The sequence below is a fragment of the Acomys minous genome (genome assembly GCF_964271855.1).
Source record: "Acomys minous genome assembly, chromosome: 6".
NCBI classification, from domain to species: Eukaryota; Metazoa; Chordata; class Mammalia; order Rodentia; family Muridae; genus Acomys; species Acomys minous.
Genome location: NC_140487.1, coordinates 85,838,506 through 85,855,434, shown reverse-complemented (window position 1 = coordinate 85,855,434; position 16,929 = coordinate 85,838,506). Strand labels below are relative to the sequence as shown.

The 16,929-nt window shown below is 44.7% G+C and overlaps 1 protein-coding gene across 2 annotated transcripts in view; it reads right to left on the bottom strand.

Moving 5' to 3' along the window:
- Positions 1-125: 125 nt before the first annotated feature.
- Positions 126-16,929, bottom strand: part of USP24 (ubiquitin specific peptidase 24) — a 137,105-nt gene continuing 120,301 nt past the window's right edge. For both annotated transcript variants that reach the window (XM_084785558.1, XM_084785559.1), the window contains exons 59-68: positions 16,362-16,464; positions 14,488-14,609; positions 13,417-13,530; positions 11,498-11,563; positions 9,914-9,980; positions 8,650-8,728; positions 6,702-6,777; positions 5,326-5,412; positions 4,931-5,041; positions 126-2,695 (exon numbers count right to left, since the gene is read on the bottom strand). In XM_084785558.1, coding sequence (XP_084641684.1) covers positions 2,633-2,695; positions 4,931-5,041; positions 5,326-5,412; positions 6,702-6,777; positions 8,650-8,728; positions 9,914-9,980; positions 11,498-11,563; positions 13,417-13,530; positions 14,488-14,609; positions 16,362-16,464 — 888 coding nt within the window. In that variant the 3' untranslated portion in view covers positions 126-2,632. The remainder of the gene's footprint in view (positions 2,696-4,930; positions 5,042-5,325; positions 5,413-6,701; positions 6,778-8,649; positions 8,729-9,913; positions 9,981-11,497; positions 11,564-13,416; positions 13,531-14,487; positions 14,610-16,361; positions 16,465-16,929) is intronic.

The following is a 16,929-nucleotide window of genomic DNA, read 5'->3' as shown; positions in this document are numbered from 1 at the left end:
TGTGGCCCTCCCCAACTGCCAGTGCAGTGCACCAGGAAGGAATCAAGGACATCTATGCTGCTCTCCAGTGTCCCCAACAGCTCCAGGCTGACATTTGGAGAAAAATGTCTGTGAGACTCCAACTCTACATTTTTGAAAAATTTATTTTATACTCTTAGAAGCTAAGAGCTCCACCACACATGAACCAAATGTAGAATCCAGAGGCCTCCCTAGTATATCTACTTCCTTTTGAAATGTTATAAACAAGATTCTGTACACAAGAGGTAGCAGAGGAAAATTCCAGTCTGCTTGTTCCAAGCTCAAAAGATGCTGGACACGCCTTGGTGTTAGCAGGGAGGGTGGGGCAAGCCAGGTGAGTCTGGTGGCTCAGGCTCTGGGTCTTACGGCTAATAGCTGCTGGCGACCAGGAGAGTCCACCTGCGGGAGCTACAGGCAAGCTGCCTGTGGGAGGCTCATCTGTCTGTCTCAGGATGCCTTAGGGGCAGGGTAGCAGTCCTGAGGTCAGCCGGGACTGAAGGAGCTTCTTGAGAACACACAGCATTGAGTCAATTGTGCAACTCCTGCTTGATTGCAGACCACTGTAAAAGATTATAAAAACATCTTCATCCAAAAATTGGCAGTAAAAATGACAACTCTTTCAAGGCAGGCCTGCCATAATTGTCACTTTGTGGCATTTAAGAAAGTCCTCAGTAGATTAGTGGACTGAAGCTGTTGGAAACCAAGTGGTTCCTGGTGACATGGAAGGATGCTCGCTGCAGCCAACAAGCGAAGAAGATGGACCGAAGTGAACAGTGCCGGCGATCCGGATGCAGCTCTCCGTGAGGACAGCAGGTGCAGGGGCAGAAGACGTCGTTTCCATAGGAAATAAGGGGACTGACTAGAAGTGGCAAGTTCACTCCTGAATTGGGGCTCCTGAGTGCAGTTGCCAGCAATGCTATCTGTTTATCGTTGCCAGCATTTCAACGCATGTCCCACACGCTCTTTCTGTAAGCGTGGGTGTGGAAAGATGGTGAATCAGGAAGGGAGACTATGGGATGTGGGTGTTCAGGTATTCAAAATCAATTTTAGGCCCTCACATTCAAAAACTGTAAGAACACTAGACAGACCCAGACCAGATCTGCCACTTGCCTCTGCTTCCCTGAGGACACAGCTCTGCTCTCCACGCTGCCCCTCCATCTTTGTGAGTCTGACCTGTAGCTCTGGCCTGTGGTAGGCTACAGAGCCCACAACTGAGGCTGGCTGCCTGGAACGTTTGCAGCTCAACAGTGAGATGAAGGGTCCCTGAAGCACACAGCGGGGACTGCCACCTGCCTGTTATGTGTCCGCACAATGCAAAAGCAACCAAAAGGCACTTAGGGGCTGGCTGTGCCTCTTTGACTTGGCAAACCTAGCTGACAGTGGAAGCCTGGCACTCCCAGAGGCTCCCCCATTTCTGTGCATGGCAAGTGGAAAATAAGGCAGAACATGTAACTAAAGGCAAAACAAGGCTGGAGCTGAGCAACTCAAAACACAAAATGTACAGAACACAGGAAACAGCTGTGTAACCCCAGCCTAAAATGAGCGAGCGATGCCATGACGGCAAATAAAACTAAATGGATGGTATCTAATTATTTTCTAGGTATTTCAGAGAAAGTAAGCTTTAAATCTTGCCTTTCAGTATTAGTCACGTCAAGGAGAAACACACTCTTGATTCTTTCTCTGCAGTGACATTCTGAGGAAGCTCACAAAGCAGCGGCTCCCAGCCTCGGTACTTAACGTAATATACAATCAACACAAGGGCCATACAAATTGTGTTTAAGCAAATGATTGCAGATCACATGACTTAAGACTAGTTTATTCAATATGTCTCCAAGCATTAAAAAGATATTTTTATGAAGTCAAACTCAATAAACTTATAAAGTGCTTTTAATTTTGTTGTTTTAAATTTTATTTTGGGAACAACCCATCGCTCTTTAGTGACTGATGTCAAAGAATGCACCCTATTCTTCTAGAGAACATAGCTTTTTGTTTTGTTTTAAATTTATTATTGCTCTTTTCAATCTTGAATCAGAAAATACCTAAAGAGCTTAGTAACGCCACAGTTTCTGACACTGGAAGCATACCATCAAGATCTAGGGTTATGCTGAGGCCTCTCACCCAGACAAACCAGAGATTCTGTACAGAGAGGGAGACATATTAAATACAAAGGTCCGTGTAAACTCAATTCAATTACTATTTTACAACAAAAGCAATTTTACCACATATCTTTACATTATTCTAAATTGGGTATTCCTATTCAATGTTACTGCGGATTAAAAATTTCCCCTCACATAACTAAAAATATAAAAACCAAAGGATTTCCTCTCCCCGTGTCACAGAGAAAGCCACTGCTCTGTCCTCACTCTCCTATGCTCATGTTTCACCAGTTTGCCGCCAGCTCTGTTTCCTCAAATCATGTGTCAATGTGCACGCAGACAACTGGTCCATGTGCAGAACCCTCCCCAACAGCTCCCAGCGGGCGAGTGGCCAGAGTGTCTCCTCTGGAACACACGGTCCTCGTTACACTCCTACTCAAGGCTCTTTCTCCTAAGGCCTTCAAGGACGAGATTCTGGTTTCCGAAAGGTGCTGAGCATCCTATCTGGGTACACTGCTCTAAGGATCAACATCATCAAGGTCACTTCTTAATTCACCAATCATCATGGGAGATTCCGAACCCTGTGGCAAAGAAAGGAAGTTAAGGTTCCTACAATTAGAGTTAGGCAGGAGTTTCCCACACTGACTTCCTTACTTGTGCTCTGTAACTTAAGTATATCGTCATGAGTATCTTAAAGGGATTAAAACACAACACCATCACCCCTCTGGCAACTGAGTCTTACTCAGTCACTAGAAGCAGCCCTGGACTGGCCTCAGGCTATCTTTTCTTCTCCACACCCACACGGCAGACTCAGTAGGATTGAGTGAGCAATGGGAAAAACTGGAGAGAGGGACTTAATGCCAGTGCCACGTTACTCCACACCAGGCGCCCCCGGTTAGGTCATTCCTGACTCTACAATTGGCTTCTGTAACCAAGTAGGGTGATTTTGGTTTATATGTTGAATAAGTAGTTTGAAGACCTACCCCATGCCTGCCACTGATTTAACTTGAGTAGGGATAGGGGAGGGGAGGAAACAGTCTCTTGTAGAAGGAACAAGTACATTTAATAAACTAAAAGCAAACGCTGGGGAGTGAGGTACATGGGGTCAAGTCAAGCAGAAAACATGGAGAATCCTGCAGTGGCAAAGGAAAACTACTGAGAAGTTTCAGGATGTGACCTGAGAGCAGCCATAGTACAAACAGGATTCGCACAGAGAGCATGGAGCATAGGATGGGAGGATAAATGAGCAAGTACCACGTAAAAGGCATGGGACCACTCTGGCACACGGGGCGCTATATGTGGGTACAGGATGCTGATGAAGCCGCAGATTTGGTAGGGAAGTGAGGAAGAGGTAGGCAAACAGGCAAGCCAAGACACAGAATTTCACCCTGGAACTTAGGAGCTGAAGAGTGTGTGTGTGTGTGTGAGTGAGTGAGTGTGTTAGTGTGTATGTGTGTGTGTGTGTGTGTGTAAGTAAGGAAGAGGTGGGCAAACAGGCAAGCCAAGACACAGAATTTCACCCTGGAACTTAGGAGCTGAACAGTATGTGTGAGTGAGTGAGTGAGAGAGAGAGAGAGAGAGAGAGAGAGAGAGAGAGAGAGAGAGAGAGAGAGAGAGAGAGAGTGTGTGTGTGTGTGTGTGTGAGTGTGTGTGTGTGTGTGTGTGTGTGTGTGTGTGTGTGTGTGTGTGTGTAAGTAACCAGGAGGCTGTAGAGTGAAGATGTGCAGAGTAACTGCCAGGGCGCCAGAAGAAGCTGTGCTGGGCAGAGACTGAGAAGGAACTGTCAGTGAGGAGGTCTCAGGGAGCCTAGAGTGAACTCTGGGGAAGGCCAGCTGCTGCTGCTGGCAGCTAAGGGAAGGCCTGAGGAACACAGGCCACCTGCCATCCAAACAGTGGGTGAACAGAGGAGGAGGTAAAGAAAGCGTGGGTGAAAGCAGGCAGGGGTCATCAAGAGCAGGCTGTTTCTAAGAGTATGGAGGAGAACTAACTGTGAGGAACAGCTCTAGAAAGGGCAGTAGGGCAGAGTTCAGGAATGGGAGGAAAGTTCTATCAAGATGGGCAGAGAGGAAACCTCCCTCATTGCCTCCGAAAGAAACAGGTCCGTGCAGACTATGGGGCTGATATGGAGGAGGCAGCCGTGGTGGGAACTCCTGTCTGAAAGACCATATTCCTGAATAAGGGAGGTAGTGTGGTAAACTGCTGAGAGCCAGCCTGCACTATTTCACATAGCAAGCCTGGGCTAGCAGCCTTCGGTGGTCAGACTAATAGTTGCCCACCGTGGTTGCTAAAGGCAACCTTCATGGGGCACAGCATCTCCAGCAGCATCCACTCACAGGTGGGTGGGTGAGGCTCCTCTGCGGTGGCCCCGGAGGAGACTGCTGTGATGGAAGGCCAGGTGCCAGGGAGACATGGCTGCCCAGAGCAGGTGTTTCATCACTTCTTCCTTCCTACCTTGATGAGCAACCCCCCTCCCACACACCTCGCTTTTCTTCCTTTTGCTAAACTAATGTTGAACACTGTGGAGCCCCCTGAAAAGCAGGTGTCCTTTAGCTGCACGGAACTTTCAAGTCCACATTTCCAGGAAGATTGGGGAAAGCAAGAGAGGTTTTCAGTGACTGGGCAGAATGAAGGAACAGACCCATGTGCATGCTGGCAGCAGATGCAGCACTGTTCAGCTGTGTAAGTGTAAGGCCCCAAGTTCTCAGCTCACAGCACAGAGGGCTCAGCTATCTTTGTCTCACTTTCTGGAGCAGGGTCCCTTGTTTCTTAACATTTGGAATGCTGCCCTTTCGGCCAAAGACAGGCCGCAGAGATACCTGTTGTAAGTGTCTCTCTCCGTTCTCATTGGCAGGACTGCTCTCTGACCCATTGCTGCTTCCTGACTGCTCCTTTTCATTCAGCAGAGCTGTGGCATATGCTAATGTGTCCTGCATAGATTTAAACACAAGAAGACAGGTTAGGGCTGTTTCTGAGCAGCAACCTCTGGTGGCACCAAAGCACCTCATAACCCCTTGGCCTGAAGACCCAATGTTTTTCTCTGGCAGATGATCGGTTTCCACTGGCTCTGAGGACACCAGCCCACCACCTTTCATACATAAACCCAATGGCTGCTTCTGTGGCTCATTTCCAACCCTTCTCTCTCTTCTCTGACCTGTGGTTTCTGAGAACCCGGCACAGGGGTTTCAGAGCACGCCAGAGCGGACACCCTCACCTGAGCTGAGATGGTTCGCTGAAAGGTTTTTCCAGTTGAGGTTTCATTAGAGACATTGCTCTGTGGAGTCCAATAATGTTCTGACATCTGGAAAAAAAAGGCCAAGCAGAGGTGATAGGTGAGCTTCCTCTGACCCCGCCCCATCCCCCCTGAGTGCACAGTTCTACCTCACACCAAAGTCTAACAGGAAGAGGTGAAAGTCTACCTAGAGACTTGCACAACCTCAGTCATGATGGACAACTGTCCTCCACTTCCCAACAGGAAAACTCTGCTTCTCAGTGAGAGTACCGCCTTTCCTCTATGAAGCTAAGAGGGCCGTTGCTTGGGAACAGCCATGGTTCAAATACATTAAAAGGGAAATTCCAAAACCAATCATTCTTCAGCTCTAGCTTGTGAGTGTCGTGCAGACCCTGCACTGCCCCACCCTGTCCTGCTCCAGACATAAACCATCTGTCCAGTGATCTAGCTACCCTCTGCATGTTACTGCTTTGGAGACCCCACACTGTAAACACATCAGAACTGCAACAGTCATGTGGCTGGCTTATGCCATCCGTCTCTCCCCCCGCTCACGCACACCTCACAGCAGTCCTATCACCACAGCACCATTAGTACAGGACGAGAGCCTCTTATTACACAACACTGTTATCATTTCTCTAGTATATTCTGTCCCCATCTCATCACTATTATTGTTAATCTCTTACTGTGCCTAATATCTAAACTAAACTTTAGCATATGCGTATGTATCTAAAAGAAAAACAGCACATGTACTCTCGATACGACTGCCCACTTGGAGGCATGTCTTAGAGCACAAGCCTTTGGGGCTGCAGAGATGGCTCAATTATGAGCACCTGCTGCTTTTGCAAAGGACTCAAATTTGGATCCCAGCACCCCCAGGTCCTGAGAATGTGACATCCTCTTCTGGCCTTGGTGGGCACTCATAAGCATGTGTATATACTCATATATATAAATAAAAACAAAATATTAAGAAGAAGAAGAAGAAGAAAAAAGAACACAGCCCTGTGAAATGTGGGGGGAGGCCTTATCACATTAAGACACAGCTTTAATATATGTATGTATGTACTGACTAAAGAAATGTTTGAAGGGCAGAGGACCCAAGTTTGTTTTCTAGCACACATTTCAGACAACTTACAAATGCCTATAACTCCAGCTCCAGGGATCTGATACCTCTGGCCTCATATACATGTACGTGTGTACACACACACACGTAAATAGATCAAAAAATAAATATTTGACATCTGAAAATAGTTTGAGGTGATTCTACAAGTTAAGTTTAGGAAAAAGAATGTTTTCTCATGTAAGGTGTGTTGTTTTGGATTCCTAAGTTACAGAGCTAAGAAAGTTTAGAATTGTATTACCTTCTTCTGTAACCACTGCACAGCCCAACTCCAGTGGTGGGAATTCTCTTTGAAGTACTCTTTAGCAGCAGGACACCTAGCGACCAAGGAGATTACTGTTATTAGATTACTAATTTGAAAATATTTTTACTTAACTATAATACTTCACCTTGAAACATGTATACTACTTTTACTAAAACTAAAATTTCCCCTTATTTTTGGACAGGTAAGACCACAACCCATGTGAGCCCCAGATGGCAGCAGAGGCCGAGGGCCTATTCTCACTGGCTCTAATGACCAATAGTCCTGCTAAAAGCTGGAGAACCAAACAAACCCAACTAACAATAAGCTGCAAACTTAGTAAATAATCTCTAATTTTAAATTTTGTGTTGAAGGGAGAGTGAGAGTCTGGAAGAATAATTTTAAAGCACGCTGGGTACGCCTCTTTCCATTTCTATTTCACTCTGACTGTCCACATAACTGTCCTTTGTGAGGACAGCTCTGAAGATGATCTTGCTACTGGTGTGTGTAGACAGGACACGTGAGGACACTGACAGGCAACTGGGCAGCTGCTGGGAGGGGAGATGCCGAGGGTCCCAGCACTACTTGGAAACGCCCATCTTGACAAGCTGCCAGTATCAAGTCTAATCAAGGAACCCACAGCTGTGGTAGGATGACACCTGTCTGTGTCCAGAGCACTAGGAAAAACATCATTTCAAATAAGCCCCAATTCTCTGTTTAGGAAGTTCAAGCACAACAAACATCTCATTTTTATTCTGATATAAGTCCAAGAATAGCACTTTCTATGCCTACAAACTGGGCCAAGGCTGGGCGATGGTGGTGCGTGCGTTTAATTAATCCTAACATTTGGGAGACAGAGGCAGGCAGATCTCTGTGAGTTCAAGGCCAGCCTGGTCTGCAGAGTGAGTTCCAGGACAGCTAGAACTGTTATACAGAGAAACCCTGTCTCAAAAAACCAACGCCCCCGCCCCTAAAAAAAAAAAAAGTTCCAAACCAACCAAACAAAAAAACTGGGCCAAAAAAGTTGGCTAAGTTCAAGCACAATGTAGTCACTATACATCACTGACTGTTTTGGACCATGGACTGCATAGGGTTAGGATAGCACCACTGTAAGATTCCTCATCAACTAAAGAACGACACACAAAACTCGGCACAGCCTTCAAAAGGAAGTAAGTCCCGATACACTAGAGCATGGGCAAACCTTGAAGAGACTGCACTAGTTTTAGAAGATGAAAGAAACTAGGGATGGATGGTGATAAGTACAATTTTTCTTTAAAATATTTAGCTATTTTTGAGCCATGGTGTACATGTGCAGGCCTGAAAACTACTGGCAGGAGTTGGTTCTCTCCTTCTGCCAACACAGAAGAACTTAACATTACTGAACTGCATGGACTGTCCACCTACTGAGGTCATATGCTCTGTATATTGTGTTGTGGTTAAAAAGTACCTTCACTTTGAGGTCAACCTCAAAATGTAAGTTTAGTTCCAAGACAGTGGGTGTGCCACTCAAACTGCCTGTGACTCAGCATCCCCCCAAGACTGGTGTAAAGATCAAACAGGCAACACAAAGTGCCTGCTCCTGTGCCGTGGCTCACAAGTGCTCCACAGGGAGAGGGACAAGATTTTGTCTCTTGAGAGACTACTTTCAAATTGGAGACTTTGGGCTGGAAGGGACTTCAGGAAAGTTCACTAACTGTTGCTCCTGAGGTCTCCAAAGCCGCCTGACCCCTGCTCTGCTGACATAAGGCCTTTCCTCTTTTTTGAAATTCTGGAACATATTACTTTACTAGCCTTCTCCCTTCAGTTTCTTTGGGGAGACAATCTGAGTAGGTTCCTGAGTTTTCAAGCAAACATGCCGCAGATCAGTCAGATTCTCTCAGGTCCAAAATGAGGTGGCACCCACCCCACAGTCAAACCCACCCCCTCTGCATTTTTAGTCTGTACTTACTTCTGAGCAAGAGTGACAAGAAATTTGACACACTGGTAGCAGCGACTGCTGTCCACATGATTACTGCGGTGCATCAGTGCTGGAGGAAGAGAAGACACTTTAACAAGAAGGCCCTGGAGAGGCTCGGGTAATAGTGATGTTCCTGCTCTGGTAATTAAAAACATATGTATATAAACACGCTATAAACGTGTGTGTATAGCAGCTTGACTTCGTAGAGCTGGAAACACTGAAACTTCAGCTGGACGGTATTCAAAACTCTCACACACTGCTACCCAGATAAGAGCAGCAGTTACTTATCTACTTATTGTTTGATAATGGAAGTTTATGATATTAGTTCTATTTAATAAATGTTTCTTATTTTCTATTTTAGCAATTTAAAAATACACAATACTTATTCTTCCTTGTCATGTGTTGTGCTTTTATGTTCCGAGGACCTGGTTCTGCTGATGCTGTAACTATAGTGTACTGCCTCAACTGGGGCTTAGAAACCTTTGAGCTTGTAGCTCCTTTCTGAGGTAACAGGTGGTTCTCAGGCTCCTCTTACTGCTGCCATGTGCTGCTTAAGGATGGGGATATATTCTGAGAAATGGTTGGCAGGTGAGTTCATCGTTGTAAAAAATCAGGGGGAACTTCTACAAAGAAGGACAGCTAGCTTACTAGTGACATAATCTTATGTGACCTCATTTTAGGTATAGTCCATTAGTGATAGAAATGTCACATGAGCCATGACTGAACACAACAAAATTCAAAGTGATTGTGATGTAGGCGATTTTAGTGGGTGATTGAAGTAGACAGGTTTCTTTTTTAACTGAACCGTTTCTAATGCATAGTGTATTAAAACTAAATCAGACTTCTACAAAAGAAAGCACAGACACAGAACATGACAGACAGTGGGCATGTGGGTCAAAAGGCAATCACACTTCACATGTCTGAGAGTATTGGGAGTCTCTGGGGCTAAGTTTTCTTCCCATGGCTGTTGAGGAAGGAAACGATTTCTGTTATCAGAAAGACTCCTGTAGCTTGTAGAAAACTCTACAGCATTTCTGAATCTTCCCTGAACTGGGAAAGAACCCTAGTCTGCACTGTACTGAGTAGATGGACAGTGTCCTGTCAGGATGAGGAACTTCAGTGACAATGACAAGACTTGTCATGGAGCAGTCGGTAATTCACCTATGTCAGGCAGGGCGAGTCACCACACGCCCCCTGGAAAGTAGCTAATTTATAAATTTGCTGCAGGCACTTGCTCCTAAGTCGGCATACTTGCCTAGTAATCCATTTTCTGTCTCAAATACAAATTTGACTCGCTCTACTTGTATGGGATCCTCAATGACCTGTGAGAGAAGGAGACAGAGTTAGCAAGTGTCAGCAGCAGCAGCAGCCAGTGCAGACGCGCCTGGTGTCTCCTCACAGCTCTACTCAACAAAGCTCAGCACTACGATGCTGTGCCACTGCCACGCATCTCAAGCACATCCCTGAGTCAAACCCAAAATTATTAAAGGTTTGTTCATTTCCTGTATGTATGTTTCTAACAATTACATCCATTGTTTCCTGAGGGCTGTGAGGACAGATGTTTTGTGGTCCTAAGGTCATAAGATCACTTTAAACTTATTTAGCAGAAATGTGCTTAGGGTTTGCTGCATCTCGAGGGTCTGCTGCTGTCCACTCAGTGATAGACAGCTCTGTATCGTTTTCCAGTTTATAAACAGGATGGGAGTCAAAAGGAAGAAAATGCTTAGAAAGACAAGTTTTCAGTAGATGGAGCTCATCATATTTTCCAAGATGTATTTTTATACTTTAAGCCATATCAGAGCCTCCTTTGGGCCACGTTCAGTTATTATGCACTAGACGTTTAATGGACACTGTGTCTTTTCTAGGAGGCCCTTGACTAGTCTCTCTCATCAGCTCGTACCAAATCATCAAATTCTATTAGTTCTCTCCCTAACTTATCTGCCCCCTGTTGGCCTTCTACTCTCTGATTCTTTTCCTTGCCGGGCTCCTGCATTCCTCTTCTCCCAATCTCTAACCTTGCTTGCTTTGGGCCCTCCTTCAAAACAATCACCAAAGGCATCTTGCTATGCAAACGAGTCAGTTTGCTTTCCTGCTTAAAGCATTTTCTTGGCGCACCATCACTCAGCAGCGGCTGGAGATGATAGACATGGCCAAGAGGCCTGTTTCAGGAAGTAAGGAGTCATGGGAAACTGGAGGCTACACACACGTCCAAGGAAGCACGTGGTTACTTCTCTTAATGACTACTGTTTGCCAGAAATGGAACGAATATGGCTAGATGACCTTTCATTCCTATTGACTGGCTGAATACACTCTGCGCTCTACAGGAAGCAGTTGGCGCGCCCTGGCTTTGCTAACGGAGCCTGTTGTAACCTGTCTTTGTCACTGCTCCCACCCGCTGCACTCTACTCCGTGGTTCTGTTCTCTAGTCCTTCAGTCACACCAGTCACATCCATACAGCCCTCTGTCATTTAGTAAGGGTGTGACCAACAATGTCATACCTGCAAACCTACTGAGTGGCCTCTGAGCATGCCCTCAAGGTTAAGCCCAGGGGTCACACAATTGAGGCCTTAATGAAGGGTACCTGAGGAGGAGAAGAAACCTCCTAGGATTTCTGCAGTATAACTGCCTGTGGTTTTCCCTGGCTTCTTCAGGGTACTGGGGCTCCAAGAAGGCAGACTTTCTAAACTGCTTCCCCTCTCTAAGTCAATAATGCATGTGAAATAGGACTGATATGAAGAACAATCAGCAAATGCAGGCAAACTGAACAAAAACCAGTAAGGAACTAGCGGTTTAGCACACATGAAAACGCCCACGTGTCAGGAGAGAAGGGACGACTTACCAGTATCTCATGCAGTAGCTGGAATGTATTCTTTAACTCATGGGGAGGAGCAGTTTCTAGCTGGTTCTGAAAAAAAAATTGTGAAAGAATAAAACTCTAGGAACTTCTCAGTGGAGAGCACAATTCGGAGATCAAGCTCTAGTTCTACCACTGTTTGTCACTGGTCAGGTCAACTCTCCTCCCCAGGGCTCAATTTCCCCAAATCCTTATCTGGGCACAAATAAGCCCCCAAGGCTGTCTCAGAACAGTGAGGAAGAAAGGGGGGAATTCCAAGTCACTAGCAATCCTGCGCTTCCACAGCTACATCCACTCTCTGCAGTGTTCTCTACAGATGCTGGCAGCAAAGAAAATGCAAATGGAACAATTTGGGGTAGGTTTTGAGTGAAGTATTTTAAAAAGGCAGCATACGACACTGCTAAAATACACTAAGAAATCAAGGTTAATGAAACCTATTTATGCATTTAAAATTTTTATTTTTTTCTATGCATGCATGTGCATGTGTGTGTGGTTGTCCACAGAGGCTAGAAGGGGTACTGAAAATTCCACTGAGGGAGGAAAGGATGGGAGGATACAAGGGATGCGATAACAATTTAGATGTAATATGAATAAATTAATAAAATATTAAAACAACAAAAATTAAAAAAGAAAAAAGAAAAAAGAAAAGAAAATTCCACTGAGCTGGAGCCCAGGCAGATATAAGGCGCTTGATGTGGGTGCTGGGGACTAATCTCTGGTCCTCCCCCATCGTCTGTGCATAAGTAAGCTGGGGAAGAATACTGTATTTTATCAACACTTCCAAGGTGTCAGGGATGGTACTATTGAAACATTTTGCCTAGTGCTGTACGAATTATTACAACTTTGCAATCAAGTCCTATTTCTTCTGTTATGTGCGGAGGAAGCTGCTTGGGCTCATATAGTGAGGAAACAGAGAGGAACTTCCTCTCTGATGAAGACAAAGCACCCACTGCTAAGAGCTACAGCCGACCTCACTAAGTGCCTGCTACTTGTTCATACTAATGTATCAATTACAAACACAGGGTATGAAACTCTATTACACAGTTCCAAGAACTTCTGTGGGTAAGAACTAGTACATACAATATGAATTTCATATAAAGAACTTGACTGCTCCTTGGGGCAGAGTGGGGAGTGGACTATGGATGGCTAGCGGTATGTGTCAAAGCAGGCTTTGGCTATATTTATGTATTTACATTTTTTCACTCAGAGAGTCAAAAGCATAATTAGGTAAAGATTTAAAAACCAGTAAAATGGCATGCATACTTAAACACTTCTCCAGTAGTGTCTAGACAGGCAGTAAGCACTGTGGTAAAACAGGTCCACAGCCACGTTCTCAGTCCCTAAGCCCTACTCTGTAACTGCTAGTTGTGTGATCCTGCTAATTCTGCCTCGGTTTCATTGTGTGGAAACCACATCTATCTCACAGGACTACTTGAGAAGTCAGTGAACTAAATGCAGCACATCTGGCACAGTTTTTGTGTTTAGGACGATGGGCGAGGTACTGATGATCTTAATTATACAGAAAGACAGAAAATAAAAGGATGAAACGGGAACAATTAAAAGGATGCTCCTGGTGATCATCAGTAAATAGTGGAGTTATGAATTTTTATTAATTCTTTAAAAGTAAATTCAATACTATTTTTTAAAAAGATTTATTTATTTTGTAAACAGTATGCATCAGATCACATTACAGATGGTTGTAAGCCACAATGCGGTTGCTGGGAATTGAACTCATGATCTCTAGAAGAGTAATCAGTGCCCTTAACCGCAGAGCCATCTCTCCAGCCCTCAATACTATTTTTATAATTATGAAAAATGTCCGTATTGCCTGGGAGCAAAAGAATGCTCTCCTAGGAACTTCATAGAGTGCTGGCGGCTGTCGCTAGGCTTAACTGCAGTTGTACCTTAATGCAGTGCAGCATCGCGAAGGAGAAGCGCTCATTACAGAAACAGCAGTACACCACCATCTCCATGAGTGCCAGGAGGGAGCCAGTCAGCTCTCGCAGAGCAAACATGACCTGGTGGGAGGAAACAAAGGAGTAAGTTGTAGCCACAGTCAGCAATCTGTTGTTCTGGCTTTCACTGGAATTTTCAGAGATTAAGATCACCAACACTGTCCTAACTAGCTTCCTTGTTTGGGGTCTGAGGAGAGGTTTCAGGGCATGAGTCTATCTGTCATTTTATACACATCTGTACTAGCACGCACTTTTTATTCCCCGAGGAGTCATCTTCAACAATTTTCAAATGCAGGCATTCACATAGGAGGTTAATGACTGATGATAGAAAAATAAAATTAAACTTAAAAAAAGATTTTAAAAATTATTAAGATATGTTGCTTACAAACTCATCTTCACATAAAATCAGATTCTGGAAGTCAGAACTCATTGGCAGATAGCTCTGGGTGGAAGGAGAGCTGGCTGAGGCTGAGGCACACAGCACGTGCCCTGTGAAGGCACCGGGACAGCCCACGGGCGCACACACTCCTAAGGCTGAGGCACACAGCACGTGCCCTGTGAAGGCACGGGGACAGCCCATGGGCACACACACTCTTAAGCTACACACATAGATGCTTCTAGGCTTCGTTGTTTTAGGGTAGGGAAAGCCAGAGCAGGAACAACATCCTGATAATTAAGTATGTCACAGGTGAACTGCCATCCCCTTCTCCTGAGCCTTGAGGGTAGCGGCCGGGCTGGACATGGGAGTCTAGTTCTTGGTTGAAGAAAAATAATATCCACTTAACAAATTCATCTATCAATCCATGCCGTGCTGGACGTGGGACATGTTGGGCAAGTGCTCTACCAGTCAGCAGGCCTCATTTTTTAATGCTTTTGGAAATGCAGATAGAAATAAGCATTTCTTCTCCTAACAATATTTCCTTTCCACCAGAGGAATTTGAAAAATACACCAACAAAAGGATTTTACGCAAATAGGAGAAAATAGCATAAGAAAATGACTTCCACACAGCACTTACGTACCTCTAACAGATAAGGTTTCCCTTCAGGCAGGAACAATAAGGCTTCCACTTCCTCGTGGAGGGGCAGCAGAGGGCTCGAGGGAGCCACGCTAATAGGCGGTCGCTGTTTAAATACGCCAGGAGCTTTAGGAGACCCAAGAAACAAAGCACAAATCAGAACCTGTGTCACTTGGAAACGGTCCATGAAATGCCCACCAAACAGCAAAATTCTCAGTCTGCACACACAATTGCTGCATGCTTGCAACTCGATCCTTCAGTCTGCAGGACCAATGAGCTATGTAGACAAGTTTCTATTTTCTTTAAAGTTTCCCTCAGCTATAGCTATGAGAGTTCCCAAAGCTGTTACCAAAAAGTCACAGACAAGTCACCGTTCTTTAAACAATTGTTGAGATGCAGCCCATATAGAAAGGCTGATTCAAGGACAATGACTTGTTTTCTTCTGTTAAATTGTTTGAACTCAAATAATTAGTCAGCTTTTTATCTTTTGAGCTGACTGCCTCGGATATAAGAAGTAAACTACACTCACAACCATGTGTCACAGTTAAGCTTTAGCTGTCAACTTGACACAAAGGTCACCTGAAAGGAACCTCAACTAAATAATAATTCCCCAGATCATATTGGCCTGTAGGGCATTTTCTTAATTGCTAGTTTATGTAGGAGGGCCCATCCCATTGTGGGCAGTACCATCCCTAGGCAGGTGGACCATGTATAAGAAAGAAGGCTAAGCAAGCTGAAGGGGGCAAACCAGTAAGCAGTGTTCCTCCATTGGTTTATGTTTCAAGCTCCTGCCCTGAGTTCCAGCCTTGGCTTCTCCTGATGGATTATAAGCTGTCAGCCAAATAAGCTCTTTCCTCCTTGGGGTGGTGTTTATCAAAGCAACAGAAAGCAAACCAGAACTCCATTCATGTGTCCTTCAATGTCCTTTTATATAGTTTTTAAGTGTCTTTCAGTTGGAATGATGCACTCAGGGACTGTTCTTACTTCCTGCCCTTACGGTCTGCTGTGACACATCACCACACTTGGGAGCGCTATCACGTACTAGCTGTGCACCGTGTCTTTATGCTTTCTCATCTACAGAAGCAGATAGCATCTCTCAAGTTTGCTATGGGGAACAAACACAGTAAATACAAGTACCATGAAAAAGTAGAGCCCACACACAGCAAACACTCATGGTTAGCTGCGTTATAGTACTGCTGTGTCGCTGTCAGGAGAAAGCCTAAGGACTGTAGAGAAACACAGTGCACATGAGGGATTAGGATACTGGATGGTCATTCAGCACAGAAGAGTGTCCGTGACTAGAACATTGGTGGTGACAGTAGGACATGCTACTGATTCTAACATATTACAAATATTTCACTAACTTACAATTGAATTCCCTTTGCTTTTACAAAACACTCTGGTATTTTATCTAAGTAATCCTTATTATACCTAGAAAGTTATTTTTACAATATTTTCGTTTTGTAAGAAGGATCAGAAAGGTCAGGTGGCTTGGTCAAGTTCACACAGGCAAGAAATAACAGCCCAAACCTTGGCTTTTTTCCTACTACATACGTTATTCACATATGGAGATGAATGACCTCTGAATGAGTTTTTCATCCTAGAGCACTTTAAAATAAACTTGCTCCTCTCTGCTCCAAATCAACAACTAACATATCTTCTCCTGTTATCAATAAATAGGTTAAATAAAGCGAGGTTTAGCATTAACTGGAAAGAAAAAAAAAAAAACCCAAAACCAAACCAAACAAACAAAAAACCCAAAACCCAAAACTGTAAGTACTCCTCAAATATCAAATAGTCCATTGAGAAACAAAACAGTATTGATTCAGTTCCTAGTAGCAGAACTTCTTCTGATGTGGAAGGTATAGTCAAACTTACCAACACTCCTCTGGGAGGAGACGTCTGTATGCAAGACCAGCAGCGCAACAGTGTTGTGGAGGTTTCCGAATTCCCGTGCTTGTGCTGAACTCCACCGGCGTATCTGTCACGAGAGGACATTGGAACATGCTACTATTCTGTGTGGGAAAGGCTCTGCTAGCTGGTGATTTACTGAACCACATGTCTCTTGATGCCCACAGTGCAAGAGGTCACTGGTCTTAAGGTATCTTCAAAGGCTTGCTCCCCAAAAGACATGAACTCAGATTCTAAAAGCAAGTGTGCAGTATAGGTTGGGTCTGCTCATGATATGCCAGGTAACTTCCAGAGCCTTACTGTAATGGCCATGAGGCTGGAGGACAGGAGGCCTGCCCTGTGGCAGCACCAGTGTGTTGTATCCACAGGCACATGCTCCTGATAGTGCTTCAAGTAATGACAGATCTAATGCTCTGCCCACTTTGTGATTTTGAGGACCAAATGAAATATCTAAAACTAGTGTACTCTACAAGTGCAAGATCATAACTGCATGTGCAGTGCAAGTACAGTGAATTCAACTCAACCACAGCCATGT